This window comes from Trichosurus vulpecula, chromosome 1, assembly GCF_011100635.1.
Source record: "Trichosurus vulpecula isolate mTriVul1 chromosome 1, mTriVul1.pri, whole genome shotgun sequence".
NCBI classification, from domain to species: Eukaryota; Metazoa; Chordata; class Mammalia; order Diprotodontia; family Phalangeridae; genus Trichosurus; species Trichosurus vulpecula.
The window spans coordinates 447583013-447608243 of NC_050573.1; the positions used below are offsets into that span (position 1 = coordinate 447583013).

Genomic DNA, 25231 nt, shown 5'->3' on the forward strand with positions numbered 1-25231 from the left:
GGCAGACACCCATTAATGTCAGTCAAAAAAGGATAGAGAGCCAAGGGAGTAACTAGGGCAAGGGGCAAGCATGAGGGGCTACACTGGGACTGAAGAAAGGGGAATGGAAACCCACCACCCACCAGAAGTCTGGACAGAGATTGGTGGAACCTAAACCTAAATCTGAATGAAACCATGGGAGGAAGATGAGGCAGCTTTGCAGTACAGCCATAGACATGTCCCCACCTGCTGAGAGGGGAGGAATCAGGAAGTCTAAAGGGAAATGCAAAAACATCAAAGATTTCAAGAGAAAAAAAAAACACAATAAAACCCCAGCAAATAATAATAATCTAATATTTGTACAGGGTGTTCCTAAAGTCTGGACAACTAGGCAAAAATGCATATTTTCAAGAAATGAAATGAAAGGAATTTTCAACCACATTTTATTTAATTGGCATATTAACAAATAATATCTTCAATATGATTTCCATCATTTGTGATTCAAAGGTTGATGCGCTTTGCGAGACTCACGTGAACTCGATGCAATAACTAACTCCACATTGCCGTTAATTTTCCTATGTGTCCAGACTTTAGGGGCACCCTGTAGAGTACCTGCTATGTACTAAGCACTGTGCCAAGTGCTTTACAATTATTATCTCATTTAATCCTTTCAATAACCCTGGGAGATAGGTACTGTTACCCCCATTTCACAGATGAAGAAACTGAGGCAAGCAGGCGTTAAGTGACTTGCCCAGGTACCCACAGCTAGTCTTTGTCTGAGGCTGGATTTGAACTCAGGTGTTCCTGACACCAAATCCAGAGCTGTGTCTACTTTACCCTCAAGTTACCCCATAAGCATAAGCAGATAAATCAACAGAAAGGATCCTAACACTAAAAAGAAGAGTCAGTACCAAATCATCAAAGAGATTACATAACTCTGTTAGCAAATATTACGAGAGAAAAGAAAGTGAACTACTTCCCATATCTGTGAAATACCAAAAGAGTGTGGGAAAAACAAAAAGTCCAGAAAAAGAGATGAAAATATAAGAGAAGAAATTTGGAATGAAAATGTCAGAATTTTTAATTCTAAAGGCAGAAAAAAAAATAATAGACTACAAAAAATCAAATCGTTGGTGGGGAGTTTCTCTAAGGAAGCAAAAGAGAAAATACTAGATTTGGTATGTAAAATATTGAAGTACAGGAAAATTTGTCAAAAGAGGAGCTAACAATGAAGGAAAACACAAGACATTCACCTTGAAGATAGGATGTGCAGAGGTAACTTAAGGATCATAGATCTCCCAGAATAATAATATTGAACAAAAAACCCTGAATACTTCGATACAGGAAATAATATAAGAATACTTTACAGAACTTATGAATACAGGTAGCAAAATACTAATTGAAAGAATCCAGTAATCTCTAGACAGAAGCAAGCAAAAAAAAAAAAAGCCTCTATATGTCAGACTCCAAGATACAGTGGTTAAATTTAATGATTCCAGTGACACCAAGTTCTGCAATCAGCCAGGGTGAAGAAATTTATCTATTTTTATTTTATTTTTATTTATCATTTTAGTTTTCAACATTGATTTCCACAGGATTTTGAGTTACAAATTTTCTCCCCATTTCTACCCTCCCCCCCATTCCAAGATGGCATATATTCTGATTGCCTCATTCCCCAGTCAGCCTTCCCTTCTTTCACCCTACTCCCCCTCCCCCATCCCCTTTCCCCTTACTTTCTTGTAGGCAGGATAGATTTCTATGCCCCATTCCCTATATACCTTGTTTCCCAGCTGTATGCAAAAAGAATTTTTTTTTTAAGCATCTGCTTTTAAAACTTTGAGTTCCATATTCTCTCCCCTCTTCCCTTCCCACACAGCTCCCTAGGAAGGCAAGCAATTCAACATAGGCCACACATGTATCATTATGTAAAACACTTCCACAACGCTCATGTTGTGAAAGGCTACTATATTTCCTTCCATCCTATCCTGTTCCCCTTTATTCAATTTTCACTCTTGACCCTGTGCCTTTTCAAAAGTGTTTCTTTTGATTATCTCCTCCCCCATCTGCCCTCCCTTCTATCATCTCCTCCTTTTTTTTTTATCCCCTTCATCTTACTTTCCTGTGGAGTAAGACACCCAATTGAGTGTGTATGTTATTCCCTCCTCAAGTTGAATCCGATGAGAGTAAGATTCACTCGTTCCTCCTCATCTGCCCCCTCTTCCCTTCCAACAGAACTGCTTTTTCTTGCCACTTTTATGTGGGATAATTTACCCCATTCTATCTCTCCCTTTCTCCTTCTCTCAATATATTCCTTTCTCACCCCTCAAATTTATTTAATTTTTTTAGATATCATCCCTTCATATTCAACTCATCCTGTACCCTCTGTCTATATTTCCTTCAACTGCCCTAATGATGAGAAAGGTCTAATGAATTACACACATCATCATTCCATGTAGGAATGTAAACATAACAGTTCTACTTTAGTAAGTCCCTTATGAATTCTCTTTCTTGTTTACCTTTTCATGCTTCTCTTGATTCTTGTATTTGAAAGTCAAATTTTCTATTTAGCTCTGGTCTTTTCAGAAAGCTTGAAAGTCCTCTATTTTATTGAAAATCCATATTTTGCCTTGGAGCATTATACTCAGTTTTGCTGGGTAGGTGATTCTTGGTTTTAATCCTAGCTCCTTTGACCTCTGAAATATCATATTCCAAGCCCTTCGATCCCTTAATGTAGAAGCTGCTAGATCTTGTGTTATTCTGATTGTGTTTCCACAATATTCAAATTGTTTCTTTCTGGCTGCTTGCGTTATTTTCTCCTTGACCTGGAAACTCTGGAATTTGGCAACAACATTCCTGGGAGTTTTCTTTTTGGGATCAATTTGAGGAGGCGATCGATGAATTCTTTCCATTTCTATTTTACCCTCTGGCTGTAGAATATCAGGGGAGTTTTCCTTGATAATTTCTTGAAAGATGATGTCTAGGTTCTTTTTTTGATCATGGCTTTCAGGTAGTCCAATAATTTTTAAATTATCTCTCCTGGATCTATTTTCCAGGTCAGTGGTTTTTCCAATGAGATATTTCACATCTTCCAATTTTTCATTCCTTTGGTTCTGTTTTATAATATCTTAATTTCTCATCAAGTCACTAGCTCCAGTCTAATTTTTAAAGTAGTATTTTCTTCAGTGGTCTTTTGGACCTCCTTTTCCATTTGGCTAATTCTGCCTTTCAAGGCATTCTTCTCATTGGCTTTTTGGAGCTCTTTTGCCATTTGGGTTAGTCTGTTCTTTAAGGTGTTATTTTCTTCAGTATTTTTTTGGGTCTTCTTTAGCAAGTCGTTGACTTGTTTTTCATGGTTTTCTCTAATCACTCTCGTTTCTCTTCCCAATTTTTCCTCTACTTCTCTTACTTGCTTTCCGAGCTCTTCCATGGCCTGAGACCAATTCATATTTTTCTGGGAGGCTTTTGATGTAGGCTTTGACTTGGTTGACTTCTTTTGGCTGTATGTTTAGATCTTCTTTGTCACCAAAAAAGGAATCTAGAGTTTGAATTTGAGTCTGTGTTTGAGTCTGAGTTCGTTTTCAGTGCCTGTTCATGTTCCCAGCCAACTACTTGACCCTTGAGCTTTTTGTCAGGATATGACTGCTTGTAGAGTAGAGAGCACTTTGTCCCAAGCTTTAGGGTCTAAGCACTGCAGTTTTCAGAGCTACTTCTACTCCTCTGTCACCCTAGGCTATGTCACAGCAGCGCTCCTCCTTCCCCAAGAAATGCCAACCAGCACCACAATACAGATCCAAGCAGGGCACAGCAAGAGAATCTGCCTTTGTGCCCACAAAGCACTCCTTGCATTCTTGCTCTGATCTACTGCTAGATTCCTCCCACTGTGTGAGCCAGGGACTCAGGAAGCAGCTGAGGCTGTAGCTCTGGAAGCAGCCTCAGGAGCTTCCTGCTGCTGCCACCAACACCTCTGCACCACCTCCGTCACCCCCAGGGCTGGTGGCCGGACTGCTCTGACCTTGATCCCACAGTTTCCCTCTAACCTGCTCTTTGGCATTTGTGGGTTGAGAAGTCTGGTAACTGCCACAGCTCACTGATTCATGGCCCCAAGGCCTGTTCTGGCTGGCTGACTCTGCGTTTGGTCTGTCCTGGCGTGGTCCATGCTGGACTGCACTCCGCTCCCAGCACCGTGCAATAGACCCTTCCCAGCTACCATCCAGGCTGTCCTGGGCTGGAGACCTGTTTCTCTCTGCTCTTTTGTGGGTTTTGTAGCTCTAGAATTTGTTCAGAGACATTTTTCAGGTGTTTGGAGGGATTTGGGGGAGAGTTTAAGCAAGTCCCTGCTTTTCAGCTGCCGTCTTCTTGGCTCTGCCCCCCAGATGCAGGATGGGAGAATGTTAAATTCAAATTACAGAATTATTCCAAACCCACCAGAAATTGCAAATAATAATGATGCTGATGAAATAGTATATTCTGGAAAGCAAAGGAACTCAGTCTGAAACTTAGAATGATATACTCTACAAACTTGTATCTAATCATCAGTGAAAAAAGGTGATCATTCAGCTGAGGAGATATTCCTTCCCTTCCCCCAAAAATGATCAGCACAGAATACTTGACTCGAAAACACCCCAGACAATGAGATACAAGAATTTAGACACAAGAAAGACAAATAAGTATAATTACAAAGGAAAGAATAAATAATGAAATTAATTACCCCATATTTAGAGGTTATTTTAAAAAGAAAGGGAAAAAAAACTGGCCTGTATAGTTAAAAAAAAGGCAAGGGTGAAGGCAAGGGTGAGGTGAGAGGAAAGGTGTCAAGTTTTTTTTTAAGCACACAAGGGAATAGAGATGTTAAGTGGAATTTAAATAAATAGGCAAGATGAAGGTAAAAGAGTTGAGAACTAAAGGATTCAACCTCCCAACCTCTTTACAGGTGAATCAGTGTATTTTATGGGACACAATTACAGAGTGGGAGAATACATAAATGGGTAGAGGGAAGGTAGAAGACAACAGCAATTGCATGATGTACTCTTATCAAATCCATGGGTGAACAATGGAGTAATGATGAGTTTCATCAAAGAGAGGGGCTATAGAAGAATGGGAAATGGCACAGATGGGAGGGATTGAAACTGGCAGTGGAAGGAAAGGGTCTTAACCCAATGGGGATAGGTACCCCTTTAAAGAACACTTCCATGGGGAGAGAGTCACATTGGAAGATGCAGACCTTATGATGTGTTGTTGCACCTTGGGGAAAGTTAGCCCATTCAGTGCCTCTTCTAAGTGTTATGTTTCCTTGAACAACATCTTGTCCCAGGAGAAGGGATATGAAAGTTCCTAGATATCCAGTTAGCACCCTGAAGAATATGGGAGACATGGACCTAGAGATGAGATGGCATAGTCAGTGGGAACACACACACTCTCTCTCTCTCTCTCTCTTTCTCTCTCTACTATAACACTAGCCAGGAGTGTTTCAAGCACTTAAGTTGTGGTATAGACCTACCTAACTGGAAAGATAAAAAGATAGAACTTTTTAAATAAAAGAAGAGGAAAAGGGATCCCGAAACTAAGGAAAGGATTGACAAATTGGAGTGGGGGTGGGTAAAGTAGGGAAGAGAGTGTATTGGAACTAGTTGCATGGACAACATATTGACTTAAAAGAAAAAAGGACCTTTTAAGAAAGCACTGGAGAGACTGGAGGAAAAGTTAAAAAAAAAAAAAAAGAGGAAAACCACGAGCTTAACTCTCATAATTTTAAATGTAAATGGACTAAACTAAAACTAAAACTAAAGAGTCACAGAATAGATTGTGTCTACTGGTGGAGACCAGGTCTTCAGGTGGCTTACTCTAGGTATAGGATCTAACTTTGGGTCCTTTGGGCTATCAAAGTAGTTTTCGAATATTTTTCAAAAAGCTCCTGAGACTCCAGAGAAACCTCTTTGCTGAATGATTTTTTTAACCTTCCTGCTGGAACTTCTTACATGTTTTAAACCTTGGGACTGCTTTTAATCCTCCTTGAGAATTGCTTCATTCTGAGAGCCTTGGAATACTATTTTAGCCAAAGGCTCTGAGTGATCCATTACTCCAATACTGGATAGAGACTGACAGAAGGAAGTGATCACAGAGAGGGTAGGGGGCAGTGTCATACTACACAGTTTTGGATACAGTTATTTCTGCTGTGGAGCACTGCTTTTATCCACATTATATACTCTGCAAATTGATACTTCTGAGAGTGAGACAACAGAAAAAAGGTACAATGGGACAAGATCTATAAAGACATTAACATAGTAGTTAGAAGAGGGAGCTAAAGCCTAGTATTTAAGAAACCAACTCCAAAAGGAACATCAATTAAAGAAGGAATAAATAAGGATTTTAGACCATTAATCAGCAAATAAAATTTCAGAATAGACTGGAAGAGAAGTAATAAAAAGAATAAAAAAAATCTTAGAAAAAGGCACAGAAAAAGAAAACTAATAAACAGAAAGTTGAAGGGTTTAACTACTTAACTGAAAGGGAAAAAAAGATAGAACTTATTAGATAAAAGAAAGGAAAAGTAAAATAAGTAAAACCCCCAAACTAAGGACAGGATTGACTCTCTTGAGTGGGGGCAGGTAAAACAGGGAAGAGAGCCTGTGAGAATGGAGTTACCACAGTAGCTTGTGCAGGACTGATTGTAGGGATAACATTGACTTGAAAAAGGGAAAGGATTTTTTAAAAATACTGGAGACACCAGAAGAAAATCTTCAAATCAAAACTTGGAGGAGAATTACACACATTTTACATGTGAATGGACTAAACAATAAAACAAAAGTTACAAAATCGGTTAGAAAACAAACCCCCGTGATCTTTGGCTTATAAGAAATACATCTAAAAAGGAAAGACATGCCTAAAATCAAAATGAGAGGATGGAGGTAAATTTACTACATATCAAATAAATCCAAAAAAAGCAGGAATTTACTTATGTTATCAGACAAAGCAAAAATAAAAATTCACTTTATCAATAGAGATAGATGAGGAAATTGTATTTAAGTTTGAAGGGACCATAAACAATGAATTAACATTAAATCTCTGCTCCAAATCACACAGTGTCTAAATTTATTTACATAACAACTGAATTTCTAAAGTAACAGGTTACAATGCAGTTATGGTAGGAAATGTTAATATTCCTCTCTAAGAGCTGGACAAATCTAACAAGAAGATAAATAAGGAAAATACAGAATTGAGCAAGCTTTTGGAGAATTTAGAGCAAAAAGATTTATGTTGTCTTTTAAAGTTTCTGCGGCCAAAAAATTCATCATCCGATAGCCAATCTGGTGATAGACTTTTCTAACTTAGCTTAGTCCTCAGACAGCAAATATAGTCTATAACTAGGTCCCTCTTTGGAACCTTTGTAGGTTGGTGGAGGATCTGCCACAGATGACATAATGAAGCATCCAAATAGGACTTTATATTCTTTCAGTTACTGTACTTTAATCATTTTTTAAAGTGGCCTTGCTCCTACTGGCTCTCTTGTCCTCACCCTGATCCCCTCTTATCTAACCCAGTAAACATTTGTTGTTGTTGTTCAGTCATCGTCAGTCTTGTCCGACTCTCTGTGATTCCATTTGGGGTTTTCTTGGCAGAGATACTGGAGTGGTTTGCCATTTTCTTTTCCAGTTCATTTTACAGATCTGAACTCAGGAAGATGAATCTTCCTGACTCCAGGCCCAGCACTCTATCCACTGTGCCACTTGGCTCCTACTATATATTAAGTGCTAAATAGTAAGACAGGGGCAACTAGGTGGTACAGTGGATAGAGCACTGGACCTGGAGTCAGGAGGACTTGAATTCAGATGTGACCTCAGACACTTGACACTTACTAACTGTGTGACCCTGGTCAAGTCACTTAACCCCAACTGCCTCACAATTTTTTTTTTAAAATAAAAAAAAAGTTAGACAATCCCTGCCCTCAAAGAGTTCACAATCTGATGGGAAGAGAGAACACACGAGAGGATGCAGGAAAGGGTCGGGGAGGGACTCTCATTTTCTGTAGAGTTGATCCAGGCTGAGCAGTAGATGCAGAGTAAAGTAAGCAAATGTCAGTTTCTGCCCTCCATAAAAGTAGGCACTGGGAGAAATTTTGTCTTCCACTCTCCAACACAATCAGAGGGGAGAGGAGGCTGAGGGAGGTTATGTCAGTCAAGGTTTGAGTTAGCCACATGGTGGTGAGATTAGAGGTGAAGTGCTTAACCTGGGTCAGGGGAGGACGACTGAACTAAACCCACGGGAGGTGAAGAAAGTAAGGCCTCGAGGGAGCAGCTAGGTGGCACAGTGGATAGAGTGCTGGGCCTGGCAAGCCATTCCAGTATCTCTGCCAAGAAAACCCCAATTGGGGTCACAAAAAGTCGGATGTGACTGAAAACAACAAAAACAAGGCCTTGAGAGGTGACATAGTGAACAGAATGGGGACTAAAATCTATATTTGAATCTCAAAACAAATGCTTTTTCCATCAGATCATAGGTCTTTGGGCATTTTTTTTTCAAATGGTATCCTTTTTTTTTAAATAAATAAAATGACCTTTATACTTGAAACCATATTCTTGAAATACAGTCTTTAAGAAGTTTGAAATTTCTGTTTGTATTGCTTATTTCTTAAGTTTATTTTATTCTGTTTTAAAATGTTTTATATAACATTTTCAAATACACTGAGAAAAGTATTTCTTTTTGCAGACCAGTTTTGCAAGAAGAGAGAAAAATAGTGATAAAAAATGGTCGACATCCTGTGATTGATGTGTTATTGGGAGAACAGGATCAGTATGTTCCCAATAGTACATATTTAACAGTAAGTATTGTATTACGATGAAAGCCAAGTAGACAAGGTTGACTTTTGACCCTTATCTTATATATATGCGCCAAATGCATAACTAATTATTTACCTGAGTTTTCATTTTACAAGGATCAACACTGGAATACAGTTTTCTCTATGATGTTATGCCCCTGTCAGTGCTGTTACTGGTGAGGAATGATGTGCTGACTAAAATATTTGGCAAATAAAGGATTTGCCCTAATTATCAATTCTTGTTAACTCAGTTAAAAAATCTCATATTCATATAAATGCCCAGATGAACAGGTGGCATTGAAGTCATACTACAGTGATTTGCAGTGATATTTCATTAACTCGTTCTCTACCCTTGATCCTTCCCCTCCCCCAACACCTATCACTTCTCCAATTTTTTTCTAATGTGGAGTTTTGATCTCTTAATACAGTAAGGACCTAGAACTCTAATGACTTTTGTAACTTAGAATAAATCTCATAGTTTTTTGATAATACATTTTAGTATTGTATGAAGCCTTATTGAACTTTCATGGTATCTAGTTTCAATAACTTTAATTCTTATTAGGGAAATGCATAAATAGCCTCATTTATTAGATTAAGCTAATAAACATTAATGCATTTAAGAAATACTATGCAAACATATGTTGCTTTTCATTTCCCACGATACCAATAGGTACTTTTAATTGGAAAAATAGTATAATTGGACCATTTGAAGTTTCTCTAATTTAGTTTCTATTTTGTTTACAAATTGCTTTAATCATTTTCTAGCACAACTTGAATAATTAATCTTAGCCATTTTTATTGGTTTTGAAAAAGCTTATGCTGTTCAATAAGGTATCCTTTGGGAAGCTAAAATATCATTTCTACCAAATTACAAGAAAGTTTTCAGAAATAATGAACCACCATATTAAAACTTTTGCAAAATAAGTGTTCTGTTTTATCCTAGCAGAAGAATACATTTCTGGATGCTCTGAAATATCAGTGGCTTTTATAGACCCTTTTTCTAACATTAGTGTAGGAGTTGATGTAGAATTGTTGCTATGGTGAAATGCATTCTTTGTATGGCATGAATTTATATAAGGATGGAGTTAAGAAAAAAAATTAAGAAAAACTTGTTTTAAAACATTTTATGGTAGGTGATTACAAATCATACTGTGTGTGTGGGAAATCCTTTTAGCAGAGAGCACAGCTAATTTTGATTATGATGTAATTTAAAAAGTCAGCTTTTTTGGAGCATACACAATTGAGGTTCTATATTATATGAAGTTTTTCACATATTGCTTCTGATATGGCCATTTGTCCAATGATTCCCCTCCAAGCTATGCTAAACACTTTCTCACATTCTGGGACCAAAAAAAAAAAAAACCAAAACCCAAAGTAAAAAACCCTTTCTAAACCTTCTTTGCTTCATCTCCTTAATTTTCAGCATAATCCTTGTATACCTGCATATTAATCATAACTGCAAGAGGTGGCTAACTCATCTCCCAAAAGGACTCTGAGAAGCATTGAGGATCTCCTTTAGGTATACATTTACTGTAAGCCCCAACATACCACAAACACTACTTGGGGCTTGGGTATTTTGCCTACTCATTCCCAGTCCTAAGCCTAAATGTACGTTTTATGCTCCAGGTATTGTCTGTGGCATTCAGGGCCTTGGATCAGCTAACCCCACTTGTTCTAGCCAGTCTTATCTCTTAATACTCTCCAGTAAGGAGCTTCTGCTCTAATCAGACCAGACTCTTTATTCTTCCTCCAGAGTCATTCTTTTTACTTTGCTGTTATTTCTGTTATTTTTTCCAAACAGGAATAGCTAATGCCCTCTTTTCTGCTTATCCAAATTCTGCTTTTCTTTCAAGGCCAAGTTAAGTTACAAACTCATCTAACACGTTCGGGTCTCTCTTGTCTCTGAGCTTCCCTGTGGGAAGAGCTGCACTCCTGTAGTCTTTGCTTATATTCTGTCATGTGATTTCCTTTAGTTATTCATGTATATAACACTTGTCTCCCACTTAAAGAAAGGGGAAAGGTGCCTTCTATTTCTTTTATTCCTAACAGCAGCTCCACGGTTCTGAACAGTAGCCATGGCTTGATAAGTACCTGTTGATTGATTATTGATTGGGGTGGTGTCTTTTAGGCGCAGTGAGTGCTGCAGAGAGGGTAGAGGCATGTTTGCTCCCAGACATGCTTGCAGTAGAATTGTTCCATCTCATTGCTGGGTGGCTCAGAGGAGTTGAACTTTAGGTCTCCATTGACTTTTCCAATATTGCTTTTCTTTCTGATGGAATGTTTTAATGATCTTACTTTTTGATCTTTTAGACTACTAAAAAAGACATAGAAGCCTAGGCCTTCTCTCTTAATGATTTAGGGCTGAGTAGTAGCCGGGGAAAAATGAACTATTTAAATGCATATTAGAATTGTGCAAACTATGATAATTTAAGCAAAACATTTGTAAATTAAATCTGGATTTTCCTACCCATTCAGACCCATTCAGCTCTAGGGATAGGTCATAGAGATGTTTTGAGGAAAAGACATATGGGAAGCAGAGGGAGGAGCCTATATACTTATCTTGAGTGAGGAGTGAAAATCAAATCTAAGCCCTCTGCATCTGCAGTTGTCACAAATCCTAGGCTTCTTTGTTCAAGACTTTTAGCAAGGTTGCCAGATATAACCATAATCACAGAAGCAAGGCAGCTATTTATGGAGCGTAGGAAAACCAAAGCTCATAATAGTAATATTGGCGTGGGGGTATGTGTGTGTGTGTGTTCATGCATGCGTGCGTGTGTGTGTGTGTGTGTGTATCACTGATCCTCACAACAGTGTTGTGAAATACATGCTCTTATGATTCTCATTTTACAGAAGAAACTGAGGTAGAGAGACTAAATGACTTGTCCAGGGTCGCACTGCTAATAAATGTCTGAAATGGAATTTGAACTCAAGCCATCCTGAGTCCAAGTCTCCCATTCTAACCACTATCCCATACTTCTCTCTATATGCAACCGAGCTAACCCAGAAGCCTCTTATAGGCCTCATGAAAAAACATGGAGAGCCAGAGCCCCTGGGCTGGTTTTTGAAGGTAGCTCGCTACGTGATGGTTTTAGAACCATGGAATAAGGAAGAGGAAGAAAACAGGGTGACGTCCTCTTAGTGGCAAAGTGGTATCATTCTTGTGTTCTTGGTGTGGTTTTCCCTGTTCATTTTTGTCATATTGCCCTATGTTCTATGTGTCTCTATGAAAGTCTTGTGTACTGAGTTGTGACGTCAGTTGTGGGCTTCCTCAGGTCCTGAGGATGACAATTAACAGAGGGCTTGGTAACACCTTCTGTTCATTCCCTATTCTCTGTGGCATGCCACTGTCAGACCTATAGTTGTAAGGGGCCTTAGAGGCCATCCAATCTCCTCTGCAATATTCCCAGCACATGATGATCCAAGCTGTGATGTCAGTAAGCATTCATTATGAGCTTACTATGTGCCAGGCGTGCTAGGGATATTTCTTGAAAAACGCAGTAACAGCGCTTCCCTTGAAGTTTCCATCTTAATGGAGGAGACACTATGTAATCGCTAAATACATACAAGATAAATCCAGAGTAGATGGAAGGGCCTCTAAAGAAGGAGGAGAAACTGCTAGCTTCTGAGGCAATTTAATCCATTCTTGAGTCTCTCCAGAAATTTTTCCGTATATCATGTCTAAATCTGATTCTCTGCAACTTCCACTCATGGCTTCTCTTTCTTCCATTTGGGGCAAACAGAACAAATGTGATCCTTCTTCCATGTGACAGCCCTCCAAGTAGGCTAAACATTACAAGTCCTTTCAACCATTACTTATATGACATGATCCCAAAGCCTGCACTGGTCACCCTCAAAATTAAACATGATGGGCAAAACTGAGCAGAAAACTGATAGAATAGAGAGAAACTATAACTTGCCTCCCTCTGAACACTAAACTTACATTAGATGTTTTTGGCTGCAATATTGGACTCTTCACCCATATTCAGCTTTGATTCCACTAACCTCCTAGATCTTAATCAGAAAAACTGTTATCTAACCGCACCTCCCTGTCTTGTACTTGTAAAATTAATTTTTTTTAACCTAAGTATTGTAAGACTGTTAGAGTCTAAGATCAAGGAAACCTGACACTGGAATCCACAGTGGACTGCATGGTCACTCATATTTTACCTAGCTTCTGTTATCAATTTCTCCTTTTTTTCCAGCCCTTTTCTTAATTCTACTTTCAACTTTGTCTATGTACACAATTTTAAATTTGCTACTGAGGTTACAGAATTTGGTGAGCATTTCCCTCAGCCTCCATCCCATTACCCAACCTAGTCAACAAATATAATAGGCTCCCACTTATCCAGAATGGTCAAAGATTTGGCTATTCTTATTAGTGTCTTATGTTCTAGTTAATTGAGTTGCTCTGTACATAAATTATTGGGTGGGACAGAGAGGGGAGAGGGGAGAAAATTCCCTTGGGTGACACCCATCATCTACTCATCCTCAACATCTGTTAGAGGTTTGCTTGGGTCTCTCAGAAGTTAAGTAACTTACCCATATTCATTCACACAGCTACCCTTGTGTCAGACACAGGATTTGAACCTGGGTTTCCCTGTTCCTGGCCTCTTTTTTTTGCTTTGCCTCACTGCTACTCATACGTGAATTGCCAATGTTCAAATAATTAAAATTAATCACATTAACTTAACATTAATCAATAAAGTAGATATAATTTAATCTTTGATTGTGAAATAAAGAAATTAAAGAACCTTAGGGTCGTAATAATGAATATTAACCATATAATAACCTGGAAGCACAGAGTGATTTCAGTAATTTGGGCTTCCTGATTGGGACGATAAAGAAATAGGAACCTACTTCATCTGCGATGGCTGATTTTTCCAAATGCAGGCTGGTTTATGACTTAGCTTCTTTTTGGGTTGGTTAATAGTCTTTAGGACAGAAGAGTCCACAGTTTCTTGTTTATCTTCTTGTAGGTGTGCATACAGAAAAAGTCATTGACACACAGTCATTTCTGAGTTACTGTTTCAAGGATTCATGATGGTGTTTGCATCTGTTGAGCTGGAAGAATTCCCCAGAGCATTGGCAGTAAAGTCTGATGCTGAGTTTGTAATGTAAGACTGAGTGAACAATGTTGTATTTTAGACTTTAAAAATTTTTTTTATAAAATATATATATATATATATATATGTCTGGTGTTAATGAGTTAACCAGTTGTAGGGAGGCTTGACTAGTCAAGAATTAACTAACTAGTATAATTTTCATGGAACTGCTTTTGTGCAAGCCTTTGAGAAGCAGAAAATACTCTAGGCAGAGCATTGCCTGAAGCATCCTGTGAAGCACTCCCAGTGTCAGCCCACAGTCAGCTCAATGCTACCAGCTTGCCCTTTCCCTCAGTTCATGATTCCATATAGGGGTGGGAAGGGATCCAAGTAGAGTTCAGTAGGAACTTACTTGTCCTTGAGTAAAGAAGACACCTTGCCAGCCTGCTGTTGACATCCTACCTCTCTTTCTGAGCTCCACATTGACCTCTTCCACCAGTCTTGGTATGCCACCACCATTTTCTTTCATCCTTACCTCTTCCATCCTCTAGGAGATTAGCACTCCCATATATTCCCTGGCTCTCCAAAATCCCCTGCTGCTGTCAGACTACCTCCTGAGGGGCTCTGCCTTCTTACCTCAAGCCTACTCTATCAAGCAGTGCCCCATGCTCCTAAACTATCTCTCATTCCTTCGTCTTCCCCATTCAAAACTTTGCCATTGTGACGAGTCATTTGAAAAACTGATTAAACTAAAGGAAACTCGTGATGGTTTTGTGATTCACGTTTAGACATTTATGATGGGCCACTCCCCTATCCATTAGCTACATGATTTTTAAAATAATTATTTTTGTTGATCCCTTTTGTCTCTTCGTCATACTTTTTTCAAACTCTGCCTCTTCCACATTGAACCCTCCCTGGTGATGAAGAAAAACAGTTAAAAAGTGGCTACATTTGACAATGTATAGCACTTTTTTTTCAGTAGTCCTCACATTTCTCTGCCGAGAGAGAGGAGGTTTGTTTTATTATTTATTTTTGGACCCCTCGCTGGTTTTTCCATTACTTAGAGTTCAACTTACTTTTAGTGATCTGTTCGTTTACATGGTTGTGGTCGTTGTATAGATTGTTCTTTTGATTCTGCTTATTTAGCTCTATATCAATTCTTACAAACTTTGCCGTGTTTTCTGGAATTCTTTGTGTTTTTTTTGTCATTTTTTACTGCATAATAATATTCTATTAATCCATATACTGTAGTATTTTTTTTTTCAACTACTCCCCAGTCATTGGCCATCCACTTAATTCCCAGGTCTTTGCTACCACAAAAATTGCTGCTTTAAATATTTTGGTAAATACTGAACCTTTGTTTCTGACTCTGACATTTTGGAGATACATGTCCAATAGGCTCATTTCTGAGTCAATGGGTACAAACAGTCTATTTACTTTTCAGGCCTCATACCCAAATCATGATCTAGAACAGCTGGACCACCTCAGCTCCAGCAGCGTTGCATCAGTGTGCTGGTCTTCCCACAGGGACTACTTTTTTAGCCAGTTTTCTGTTGCCTTTTATTCTGAGTGTAGAATATGCTAGGCGTTCAATTCAATTGAACCAACCTTTATCAAGAACATACTGTATTCAGGGTGCTACGTTATAACGCTAAGGATGTAAATATATAAAAAAAGAAAACAGTCCCAGAATATTGTTTAATGTTTAGGCTTGCCTAACCCCCAGTCCCATAACTTCCAGTTTCAGCAGCTTCAGATTATTTTTAAAAAAATCAACAGCCATTGAGGCAGGCTTTTCTCCTGTTGCTTATTTCTCAGAGTGAGTTCCATCTGCTTAGCCAAGGAATATATTAACATTGAGTTGAACCCTAGAAATCATCTAGTCCTGGGGTCCTTAAGGTTTTTATTGTGCCTTCAACTCCTTCAGCAGTCTATAAAGCCTAGAGACCCTGGCTTAGAATAATGGATTTTATTTTATTTTATTTTTTATTTTTGATGGGGGAAGGCAGGGCAGTTGGGATTAAGTGACTTGCCCAAGGTCACACAGCTAGTAAATGTGTCAAGTGTCTCAGGTCAGATTTGAACTCAGGTTCTTCTGACTCCAGGGCTGATTCTCTACTCACTGCACCACCTAGCTGCCCCAGAATAATGTTTTTAAATGAATTACTAAGGAAGTCGATTATGTTGGAATACATTCATCAAAATATTTTTTAAAACAAGTTCACAAACCCTAGGTTAAAAGAATGCCTGAGCTGGTCCATTCTCATCATGAAGATGAGGAAGCTGGAATACAAATTCGTGTAGCTTGGCAGTGGCAGAGTCAGGACTAGACTCCAGACTCCTGAGCATCGGTCCATAGCCCACTCTGCCATACTGTACTACGCCCTACTAAACCACACTGCCTTTGTCCTAACATTTCGACATGCCGGCAGAACTACAGAAGGGTCATGCACTAGTGCTGCTACTCGGAACTTCTTTGACAAGCCATCTCATTTGCACAAATCTACCAACAGAAGCCTTAAGCTTGTCTTGTTAATATTGATGACACCACTTTCCTGTGCTTCCTAGTGAGCCCTAGAATCTGCTTTCCAAGAACCAAATAGTCCCATCTCCAATTGTCCTAGTCTTCCTTGAGGCTCAAACTATGCTAAAAATTCTCTCCAAATCAGAAAGAATTGAGAATAGGCTTAAGTTTGCTCTTTCTGCCGGCAGCAGAAAACTGAGTCCATCCTACTAATTTTAGACATGGATTTGGCTAATGTGAAATATTTTATTTAAAGTTAGAATCATTTAGCTGGAATCTTTTATCTCTCTCCCAACTTTGTCTCCTTTTTGGCCATCTTCACTACCAGTTCTTATCAGGTGATATCTCCATATAAAGAATTGTAGCATTCTTATGCTAGAAGGGACTTTAAAAATCACCTAGTCCAGCATTTCAAAAAACATGTCTTACAAGTGAGTATGGGTGCCAAGATAATACATGTACAATATGTGTATTCCAGAGGGGCAGATTTTGGTTCAGTATCAGGAAAATGTTCCCAAATGGGGTGGGTTGCCTAAATAGATTCTTTTCAATGGAGATTTTCAAGTAGAGGCCATTCATGTGCTGGCAATGCTGGAGAATGGATTCTTGGTTATAGACAGGTTGGACTAGAGGCCTCTGAAAGTGGCCTCTGATTCTGTGTGTGGGTGTAAAGCGTGAGTGACATAGTGAGAAGTAAATCTTTGGTCAGGGTCTATATGGACAGTGTGAAGGAATACATCAGTGTATTTGATAGAGAAGAATGGGAGAGGAAGATGGGCAGCTGGGTAGTGCCAGGTCTGGAGTCAGGAAGAACTGAGTTCAAATCTGGCCTCTGACACTTATTAGTTATGAGACCCTAGTCACGTCATTTAACCCTGTTTGCCTCAGTTTCTTCATTTGTAAAATGAGCTGGAGGAGGAAATGGCAAATCCCTCCAGTATCTGCACAGAAAACCCCAAATGGAGTCACAAAGAGTCTGACATGACTGAAATGATGAACAATAGGAACTAGTGAAGGCAGACATGGGCAAGGAATGAGGTAATTAAAATAAAACTACATGTGGGACTACCATTTTATAGAACCAATAGCTTTGGACGTTCATCAACGTATCCTGAATACCAGCAGAGTTTTAGTTCTACAACGCAACCCCAGTTTGTGTCCTCTCCCACTCCTCCCTGTCATACACACTGATGTCTTCTTTCACACTTTGTCCGCATCCACTCTGACCATCGATTTACTTCTCACTGTGTTACCCAGCGCGCACACACACACACACACACACACACACACACACACACACACTATTACTGCCCACCCTCGACCCCCTGCTTTACCCCCACACACAGAATCAGAGGCCATTTTCAGAGGCTTCTAGTCCAACCTGTATATAACCAAGAATCCATTCTCCAGCATTGCCAGCAAGTGAGCAGCCTCTATTTGAAAGTCTCAGTTGAAAGGAAGCTACTTAGGCAACCCATCCCATTTGGGAACAGCTCTGATTATGGGGAACATTTTCTTGATATTGAACTAAAATCTGCCTCTCTGAGAAATTCCACCCACTGTTCCTCGTTTTGCCCTGTGGTCCCAAGTGAAACAATGTAATAGCTCTTCTAAATGAAAACCTTTCGAACACTTGAAGACATCATTCATATCCTTCCTGAGTCTTTTGCTCTCCAGGCTGAATATTCTTCATTCTTTCCTGTGTCAGTTTGTTCATCATCCTGGTCATGGTCTTCTAGACACGGTCTAGTTTGTTAGTATCCTTTCCAAAAATACTGTACTAGAACTGACCAAAATGCTTTAGATGTGGTTTGACCAGGTTACAGAGTACAGTGGGACTATCACGTTCTTCATTCTGAACACTCTGCGTTTCTTGATAGAACCTTAATAAATCATTAGCCTCTTTGGTTGTCTTGTCATATCTTTGACTCATATTGAGTTTTGTAGTCCACTAAAATCCCTGGATCTTTTTTTTATCCTTATCTAGTCATCCTTCTGCCATCTTGTATTTATGTCATTGATAATTTTGAACCCTGGTATAGAATTTTATATTTATTCCTCTTGGATTGTGTTAGATTTGGCTCATCCTTCTAGTCTTTTGAAATGTTTTTGAATGCAAACTTCATCCAACATATATTAACTACACCTCCCAGCTTCCTGTCATCTACAAATTTTGATAAGCATGTCATCTGTGCCATAATTGAAGCTATTAATAAAGAGGTTCAATCGACAAGGACAGGTCCCTGGAGCACTCCACTAGACCCTTTTCTTCAAGCTGACATAGAGAATTAATGACTCCACTTTGGATCCCGTTATTCAATCAGTTACAAATCTACTTAGCTTTACTGCCCTTGAGCTTATATCTCTTAATCTTGTTCACCAGGATATAATGAGAAATTCTTGTCAAAACTTTACCATACTGTATACTCTGTTTCCAGCATTCTCTTAATCAGTTTCTTGGTCAGAGAAGGAAAAGACGTTATTTTAGCGTATGACCTATTGCTGATAGAAGTCATACTATTTTGCAGGATCGCCATTTCCCTTCTCAGCTTTGTTCACCAACAGCCCATTAATATTAAGTTCTAAAATTTTGCCAGGATTTGGAGTCAGGTTTGCCAGCTTCTGGTGTACAGCCTCCACCTTCTTCACTTTTTTGAAAGTCAAGGCAGCATTTTCCTCTCTTGAGTCCCGTGGTACCACTCCTGTTGTCTGTGATCCCTCAGAGACCAGTAACAGGAGCTCCTTTTCCAGTTCTTTCAGTACCCCAGGATCTAGGCCATCTGGGCTTGGCAACTTTCACCCTGAGTGCTCTCTTACCAGTGGAAGGACTCCGTCATATTGCTTGCCTTTCAGACAGCCACATCATTGTCTTCCAAATATTCTATATCTGACACCCATGTATTTTCCTCCACATTGTTTCTTCCACATCCCCTCTTTCACTCTAGAGTTTCTCCAATCCCTTTCTTTATCCTGGGTCTAATTCAGAGTCTTCAATGGACCCCAAAGCTTGTATCAAACCATAACTTATGAATTCAATCAATATATTCCAAATCAAAAGGTGTTTTATGGCCACATTAGTTTGGAAAGTCCTAAACTAGACCAGCCCCCTGTTTTTATGGTTGCAGAAACTGAGTCCCCTACTAATTAAGTGGATCACTCAGAGTGACAAAGCTAGTGAATATCACAGCGAAAGTCTAAAACTTTCCCTCACCAATGACAAGAGTATCCTGTAATCTGCTCTGAAGTTTGAATGACTAACTCCCTAACTTTCATATCAGTATGATTCTTCCATTAAACCAAGTGAATTGCTAATTGTTAAAATTCTAGGCAGATCTTCAGGACATTTTTTTAAAAGGAAGCCTAATTTTAAAAATCATTACACTTATCTTGCTACATCTACTTCTTGTAGTCTGACCTTGGTTTGAGGAGATGAGAAAAGGACGTTTGTCAAGTCAATGGTTCAACAACATTTATTAAGTACTTACTATATGCCAGGCACTATGCTAAGCATGGAGGATACAGAGATGGGCAAAAAACAGTTCCTGATGTTAGACTCGCAGTCTGATGGAGGTGACAACATACAAGGAATTAGATACAAAGAGGATATTTACAGGATAAAGTGGAGGTAATCTTAGGAGAGAGGCAATATCTCCTGCCAGTATGGGGAAGAAGGAAGAGGAAGAAACTGAACAGAGATAGCCACCACTCTGAGGCTTCTTCTCCAGAGCCCTGCATCTATACCTTGAAGGACTCAAGTAACTGGACCTCCTCACTTTACTGGCATGGGACTGTCCACAGTGCTGTGAGCTAGGGTAGTGTCACCCCTGGGATCCTAGAGATGGCTGACTTAAGATGAGTCAGTACCTTCCCTAGCATTAGAAAGGGCAACTGAGTGTTCCAGTTATAGGTAAGAAGCTTGTTGGGGAGGGGAGATGTGGAGAGTGACACCAAATCATCACAGTTTCAGTATATCATGGGTTAGCGTAAGAAATTAAATGAAAATTGGGAGGGAGTTTTGTGGAAGCTGCAAACAACACAGAACTTTGGAAATTCAGAAATGCGTGTATAGTGTGGTATAATATCAACCCAATTTTTATAATAAGGTACTGCAAACACTGCATAAAAGAAAAAGAAAAAATTCAGACTTCTATGGTGTGAAAGGAGGGCCAAAAAATGTTATGGTTATTTTCTAGATTGCAGGGGTGCTGTACCCCTAAATCCCATGATGTGGGTAATAGTCTATTTTTCTCTCTCTCTCTCTCTCTCTTCCCCACCCCACCCCCCATCTCTTTCTCCACCCCCCACCCCCATCTCTTTCTGAGTAACCTTAGAAATTTGGCCTTGACACCATTTGTGGTCATTTACATAAACTACTTGGATGGCTGCTATAGCGTAGTAAGTAGAGAACAAGTCTTGGAGCCAGGAACAGCAGGATTCAGATCCTGCCTCAGGCATATGTAGCAGCTATGTGAACACAGGTATGTCACTTATTCCCTTACTGTGCCGCCGTCCAGCTGTCTCAGTCTGTATAAATTAGAGACAAGTGGTCCATCTCAGTGGAGGGAATCTGCTAAAAACAATGAAATCACAGGTCTGGTCCAACTTTCCCTTCTATCAAAATAAAATGTAAATTTCTGACCGTCTCTGCCTATTTATGATGTATTAAAGGTTTTGAATGCACCAAAGTAAAATCTATCAAACATGTATAGAATACCTACCATGTGCTAGGCTGTGGGAATACTTCATTACTTCACTCAGTTCCTAAGCTTATGAATATGAGCTGTGCAGATCGCAAACCATCCATCCCTTCTCCCCACAATGTGCTAGAAGCTTCCTCTAGCACACTTAGCATAGGCATGGCAGTGTGGCACTCCAGATGCCCATCTGTCACTTCTCTTATTTCTGTGTGTTTAGGGGGTGTAGAAATTTTCCAATTACAAATCTCCTGGATTATATCTTTTATGTCACTTCTCGTCATTGTTGTAATATCCTTATGCCAACCACATGTCTCTGATCCAAGCTCCAGGGGATGTTATCAGTCCAGGCATCATGGCTTTTCTGCAGCAGTGCAGCTGTGGTCCCTTTTTCCTGTCACTTCTTTCTTAGGCACTCAGTTACTAGTAAGGCAGTAAAACCCAGCAAAAGAAGAAAATCTTCTGCAAGTAATCAAGCTAGCATTTGTCGAGCACTTACTATGTGCTAGGCATTGTTCAAGATGCTGGGAATACAAATATAAAATTGATATGATTGTTGTCCTTACATTCTGACTATGATTAGACAGGCTGCTTCCACTGACTTGGAAAAGAAGGTATTTTGTCACATCATTGCTATGTTCATGGCAGCACAAACTGTAGAATGAAGTGGGGAACTATACATATCTTCTCCAAAATGAAATCCAATGCTTTTCCAAATCATTCTACCATCCTGCTCATTCCATCCTCTCCCACCAACTTAGAATCCCTACCTATTCCCAGGGTTTAATTACATCTTTCAAGGCCTGGCTCAAGTGACATCTCTTTGGTGGACCCTTCCCTGATGACTTCTTGTAACACCTTGATTATGCCTCTTATACTACAAATCCCTTAAAGCTGTGATTCCTATGCTTATCTATGCTTATACTTTATCTCAGCTAAATTATCAGTTCCTTGAACAAGTCTTAGACTTCTGTATATGGTCATCTCTCTCTCTCCCCATCCCCCAGTCAAAGCTCTTCTTTTTCCTCTCCATCTCTTTCATCTATGTGTTACATAATGCTTAGTGGCTCAATAAGTATTTGGCAAAAAACAGTTAAAATTTAAATTATAAGAAAAAACTACTTACAGAATACAGATTTTTTTTCTGAAGTATCTTATAAGGAAATTAGCAAGAAGAAAGTAGCTGTCTTTTTTCCCCTCTAATAGAAACAAGAACCATTCACTCATTCTATCAACAAATATTTCAAGAAGAAATCAGATCCACACATTCAACAAATATTTACTAAGGATCTACTGCCCACATAGCTAGTCTTTGGGGAATGACCCGAGTGACAGTCCTCACTCCTCGTTCCGGGGGTACTTGAACCATCTCTCCCCAACTTCTGCTCTACAACCTGTGCAGCTCCCCCAACTCAGTCATGCCCTTCTGTTTTCAGGCCGACAGCATGTCTGGAGGAGGCTGTTGCTATTCATTCTGTTGAACATTGTCACTGACTGACATTATCAGTGCACAAAAGGCTTTGAAACCTCAGTGCTTTTCAACAGTTTGCAGCTGTTATAAAAATAGTTCTCCCATGATGGGTTTTAAAATATACGTCCATGTCAATATGTGTACTTGTCAAATTAAAATAATTTTTTACAGTCAACTTATGGCCATTTCTTGTCAGCAAATTTAGAACCATTTTAGTGTAGCCTTTTCTCTTTTTCTTAGTTTACATTGTGAAATTCTGATTTGTGTGTTCACTTCTATAATTTTATCATCAGGTTCTCTTCCTCCCCCCTACCACCAAAACATTTATTGAAACTTTTTAAAGGTTTAGCTTCAACTAATGGTTGACCTAGGAAACCATCCATTTATAACAATTTCCAGTAATTTAGTTTCCTGATCAAGTCACCATATAACGTCCTCAAAGTATTAATATTTGCTTATTTTCAGTGGTTTTCTGGAGTTTACTGTATTTATTCATTTTTTGGAGTTTACTTTAGCCAATGAACCTTTGGTCTATCTCCACACTCCATCCTGACCCTAGAAAATGCTTTTAGAAGCCAATGTTATTTGATCATCCAAACAGGCATAGACGTTTTCCTCAAATCAAGCTGTGACAATACTTGCTGTGCCTACTTTGTTTCTGTAGGATTCAGGTGAGATGATTATTCACATGGTTGTGTCAGGTATCATCCTAGGTACTGGAGATACAAAGACAAAAATGTAGCAGTCCCTACCCTCGAGGAGCTTACATTCTGTTGGGGGGAAGCAACATGCATATAGACAAGTAAGTGCAAAAAATATGTCAGTAAAAGATGTTTTCAGGGACTGAAAGGACTAGCAGCGGGGTTGGTGGGGGAGTGTCAGGATAGCTTCGTGTAGGAGGGGAGATTTGATCTCAGTCTTGAAGGAAGCTAGAGATTCTTAGAGATGAGGAGGGAGTGCCTCCAGTCATGGGAGGAGAACCTGTACACAGAGAAGGGAGTGGAGACTCACATACAGGGAACAGGACAGTTTTGCTGGAGCATAGAGGACTTGAAGGTTACTAGCCTGTAATAAGCCAGGAAAAGTATAGGCTGGAACCAGATTGTGAATGGCCTTAAATGTTAAACAGAGCAATTTGCATTAGATTCTTAAGGCTTTAGGGTGGTACTTGAACTTCTTGAGCAAAAGAATGACATAGAAAGACCTGGCAGTTGTGTAGAGAATGGATTGGGGAGTGGAGAGACCCAAAGCAAAGTGAACAATTAGGAGGCTGTCAAAAGAGTTAATCTGAGAAGTGATGAAGGCCTGAGCAAAGGTGGTGGCTCTGTAAGTGGAGAGAAAGTAACATGTTGTGGAAGAACAGTCCATGAGACTTGGCAATTGATTGAACATATGGGGTAAGAGGGAATGAAGAGCTGAAGATTCCTAGACTGAGAACCTCAGTGACTGAAATGACAGAAAGTCAACCATTTTCTGCTACCACAAAAACCACATGAGAGCCGGAAACCATGTCTATCTCAACTTTGCTTTCTTCCAGTTCCTAGTGTTCTGCATTTAATAAGTTTTTATTGAATTTGACCAAATGTTTTCATTAAATATACTGATTTTAGATAAATATATTCTGATAATATTACTAGAACTTTGTTATTTATGTTATTCAGGTTTCCTAGAACTAAATGTTTAATATACAAATTTTGGATAGATCTCCTAGACTATTATAACTCTTTTGAGTTCCCTGAAGGCTGCCATTTTTCTTCCAATATATAGGGCAGTGTTGTTTTCTTGGGAGTCAGTAGTATATGGATTATAGTCAGAAATATATTTATTAATCGATGGTTTTGAAATCTTAATGTTTACAGAATATATTGAATTCCAAGTTTAAGTAATACCATAATAAGTAATACCATAGTAATGTCTGGTGGAGACAATTTTGGACATCCTTCAGCTTCTTTTTTGGCTTCTGTTGATCACAAACTTAACTTTTAAGCTGAAACTTCACTTTTTTGGTACTTTCATAGATCTATGACTGTATTACTGTAGTTACTTCATAGATGCCCATTGTAATCCCCCTTCTTGTGGGTTCATACCTGTGTTTTTTCGTAGAAAACCCACCAGCACTTTGGAGACCTTCCTATGGTTTTTAATATCTTTAGTAACTAAGGTTGTCCATTTGTAGTCTCTTATTCTTCGCTATATCATTTAATTTTGGTGTTATCCAGTAGTAAGGAGTTAGATCATGCCATTACCAAAACCTGTTGAAGATATCAGTGTTGGCTTTAAAGAAATGATTTCATTTTTAAGGCTTTCTTTAGTTTGGTTTATTAAATTTATCTTCCAGCCATGAAGAGCTTCTGATCCTTGGCATAAGAATATATGGAGATTGGATATTGAATTAACTTTATTTTTTGCATTGTTTATATGTTTTCATAGGAACTGTAGAGGAGACTTGTATACTATCTCCCTCTGTACTTCAAAGTCCCCAGTTAATTCTAGAAAGAGTGTGAAATATTATCTTCTAACTTATAAGAGGTAGAATACTCTTAGGCTAAGCACATAAATTTTGAAATGTTCTCTGAAGATTGGCTGAAGCCATCTGTACATGGGAAGCAGCCTGGGATGGAAGAGATAACACTGTATCTGGAGCCAAAGAACCTTAGTTCCAATCCCACTTCTTCTTTTTTTTTTTTTTCGGTTTATAAAATGTAATTT

The 25231-nt window shown here is 39.0% G+C and overlaps 1 protein-coding gene across 1 annotated transcript in view; it reads left to right on the plus strand.

Moving 5' to 3' along the window:
• The window catches only part of MSH3 (mutS homolog 3), a 202550-nt gene that overhangs the window by 138647 nt on the left and 38672 nt on the right, over positions 1 to 25231 (plus strand). The window contains exon 19 of the mRNA XM_036764612.1: positions 8683 to 8794. Within this exon, the coding sequence (XP_036620507.1) occupies positions 8683 to 8794 (112 nt within the window). The remainder of the gene's footprint in view (positions 1 to 8682; positions 8795 to 25231) is intronic.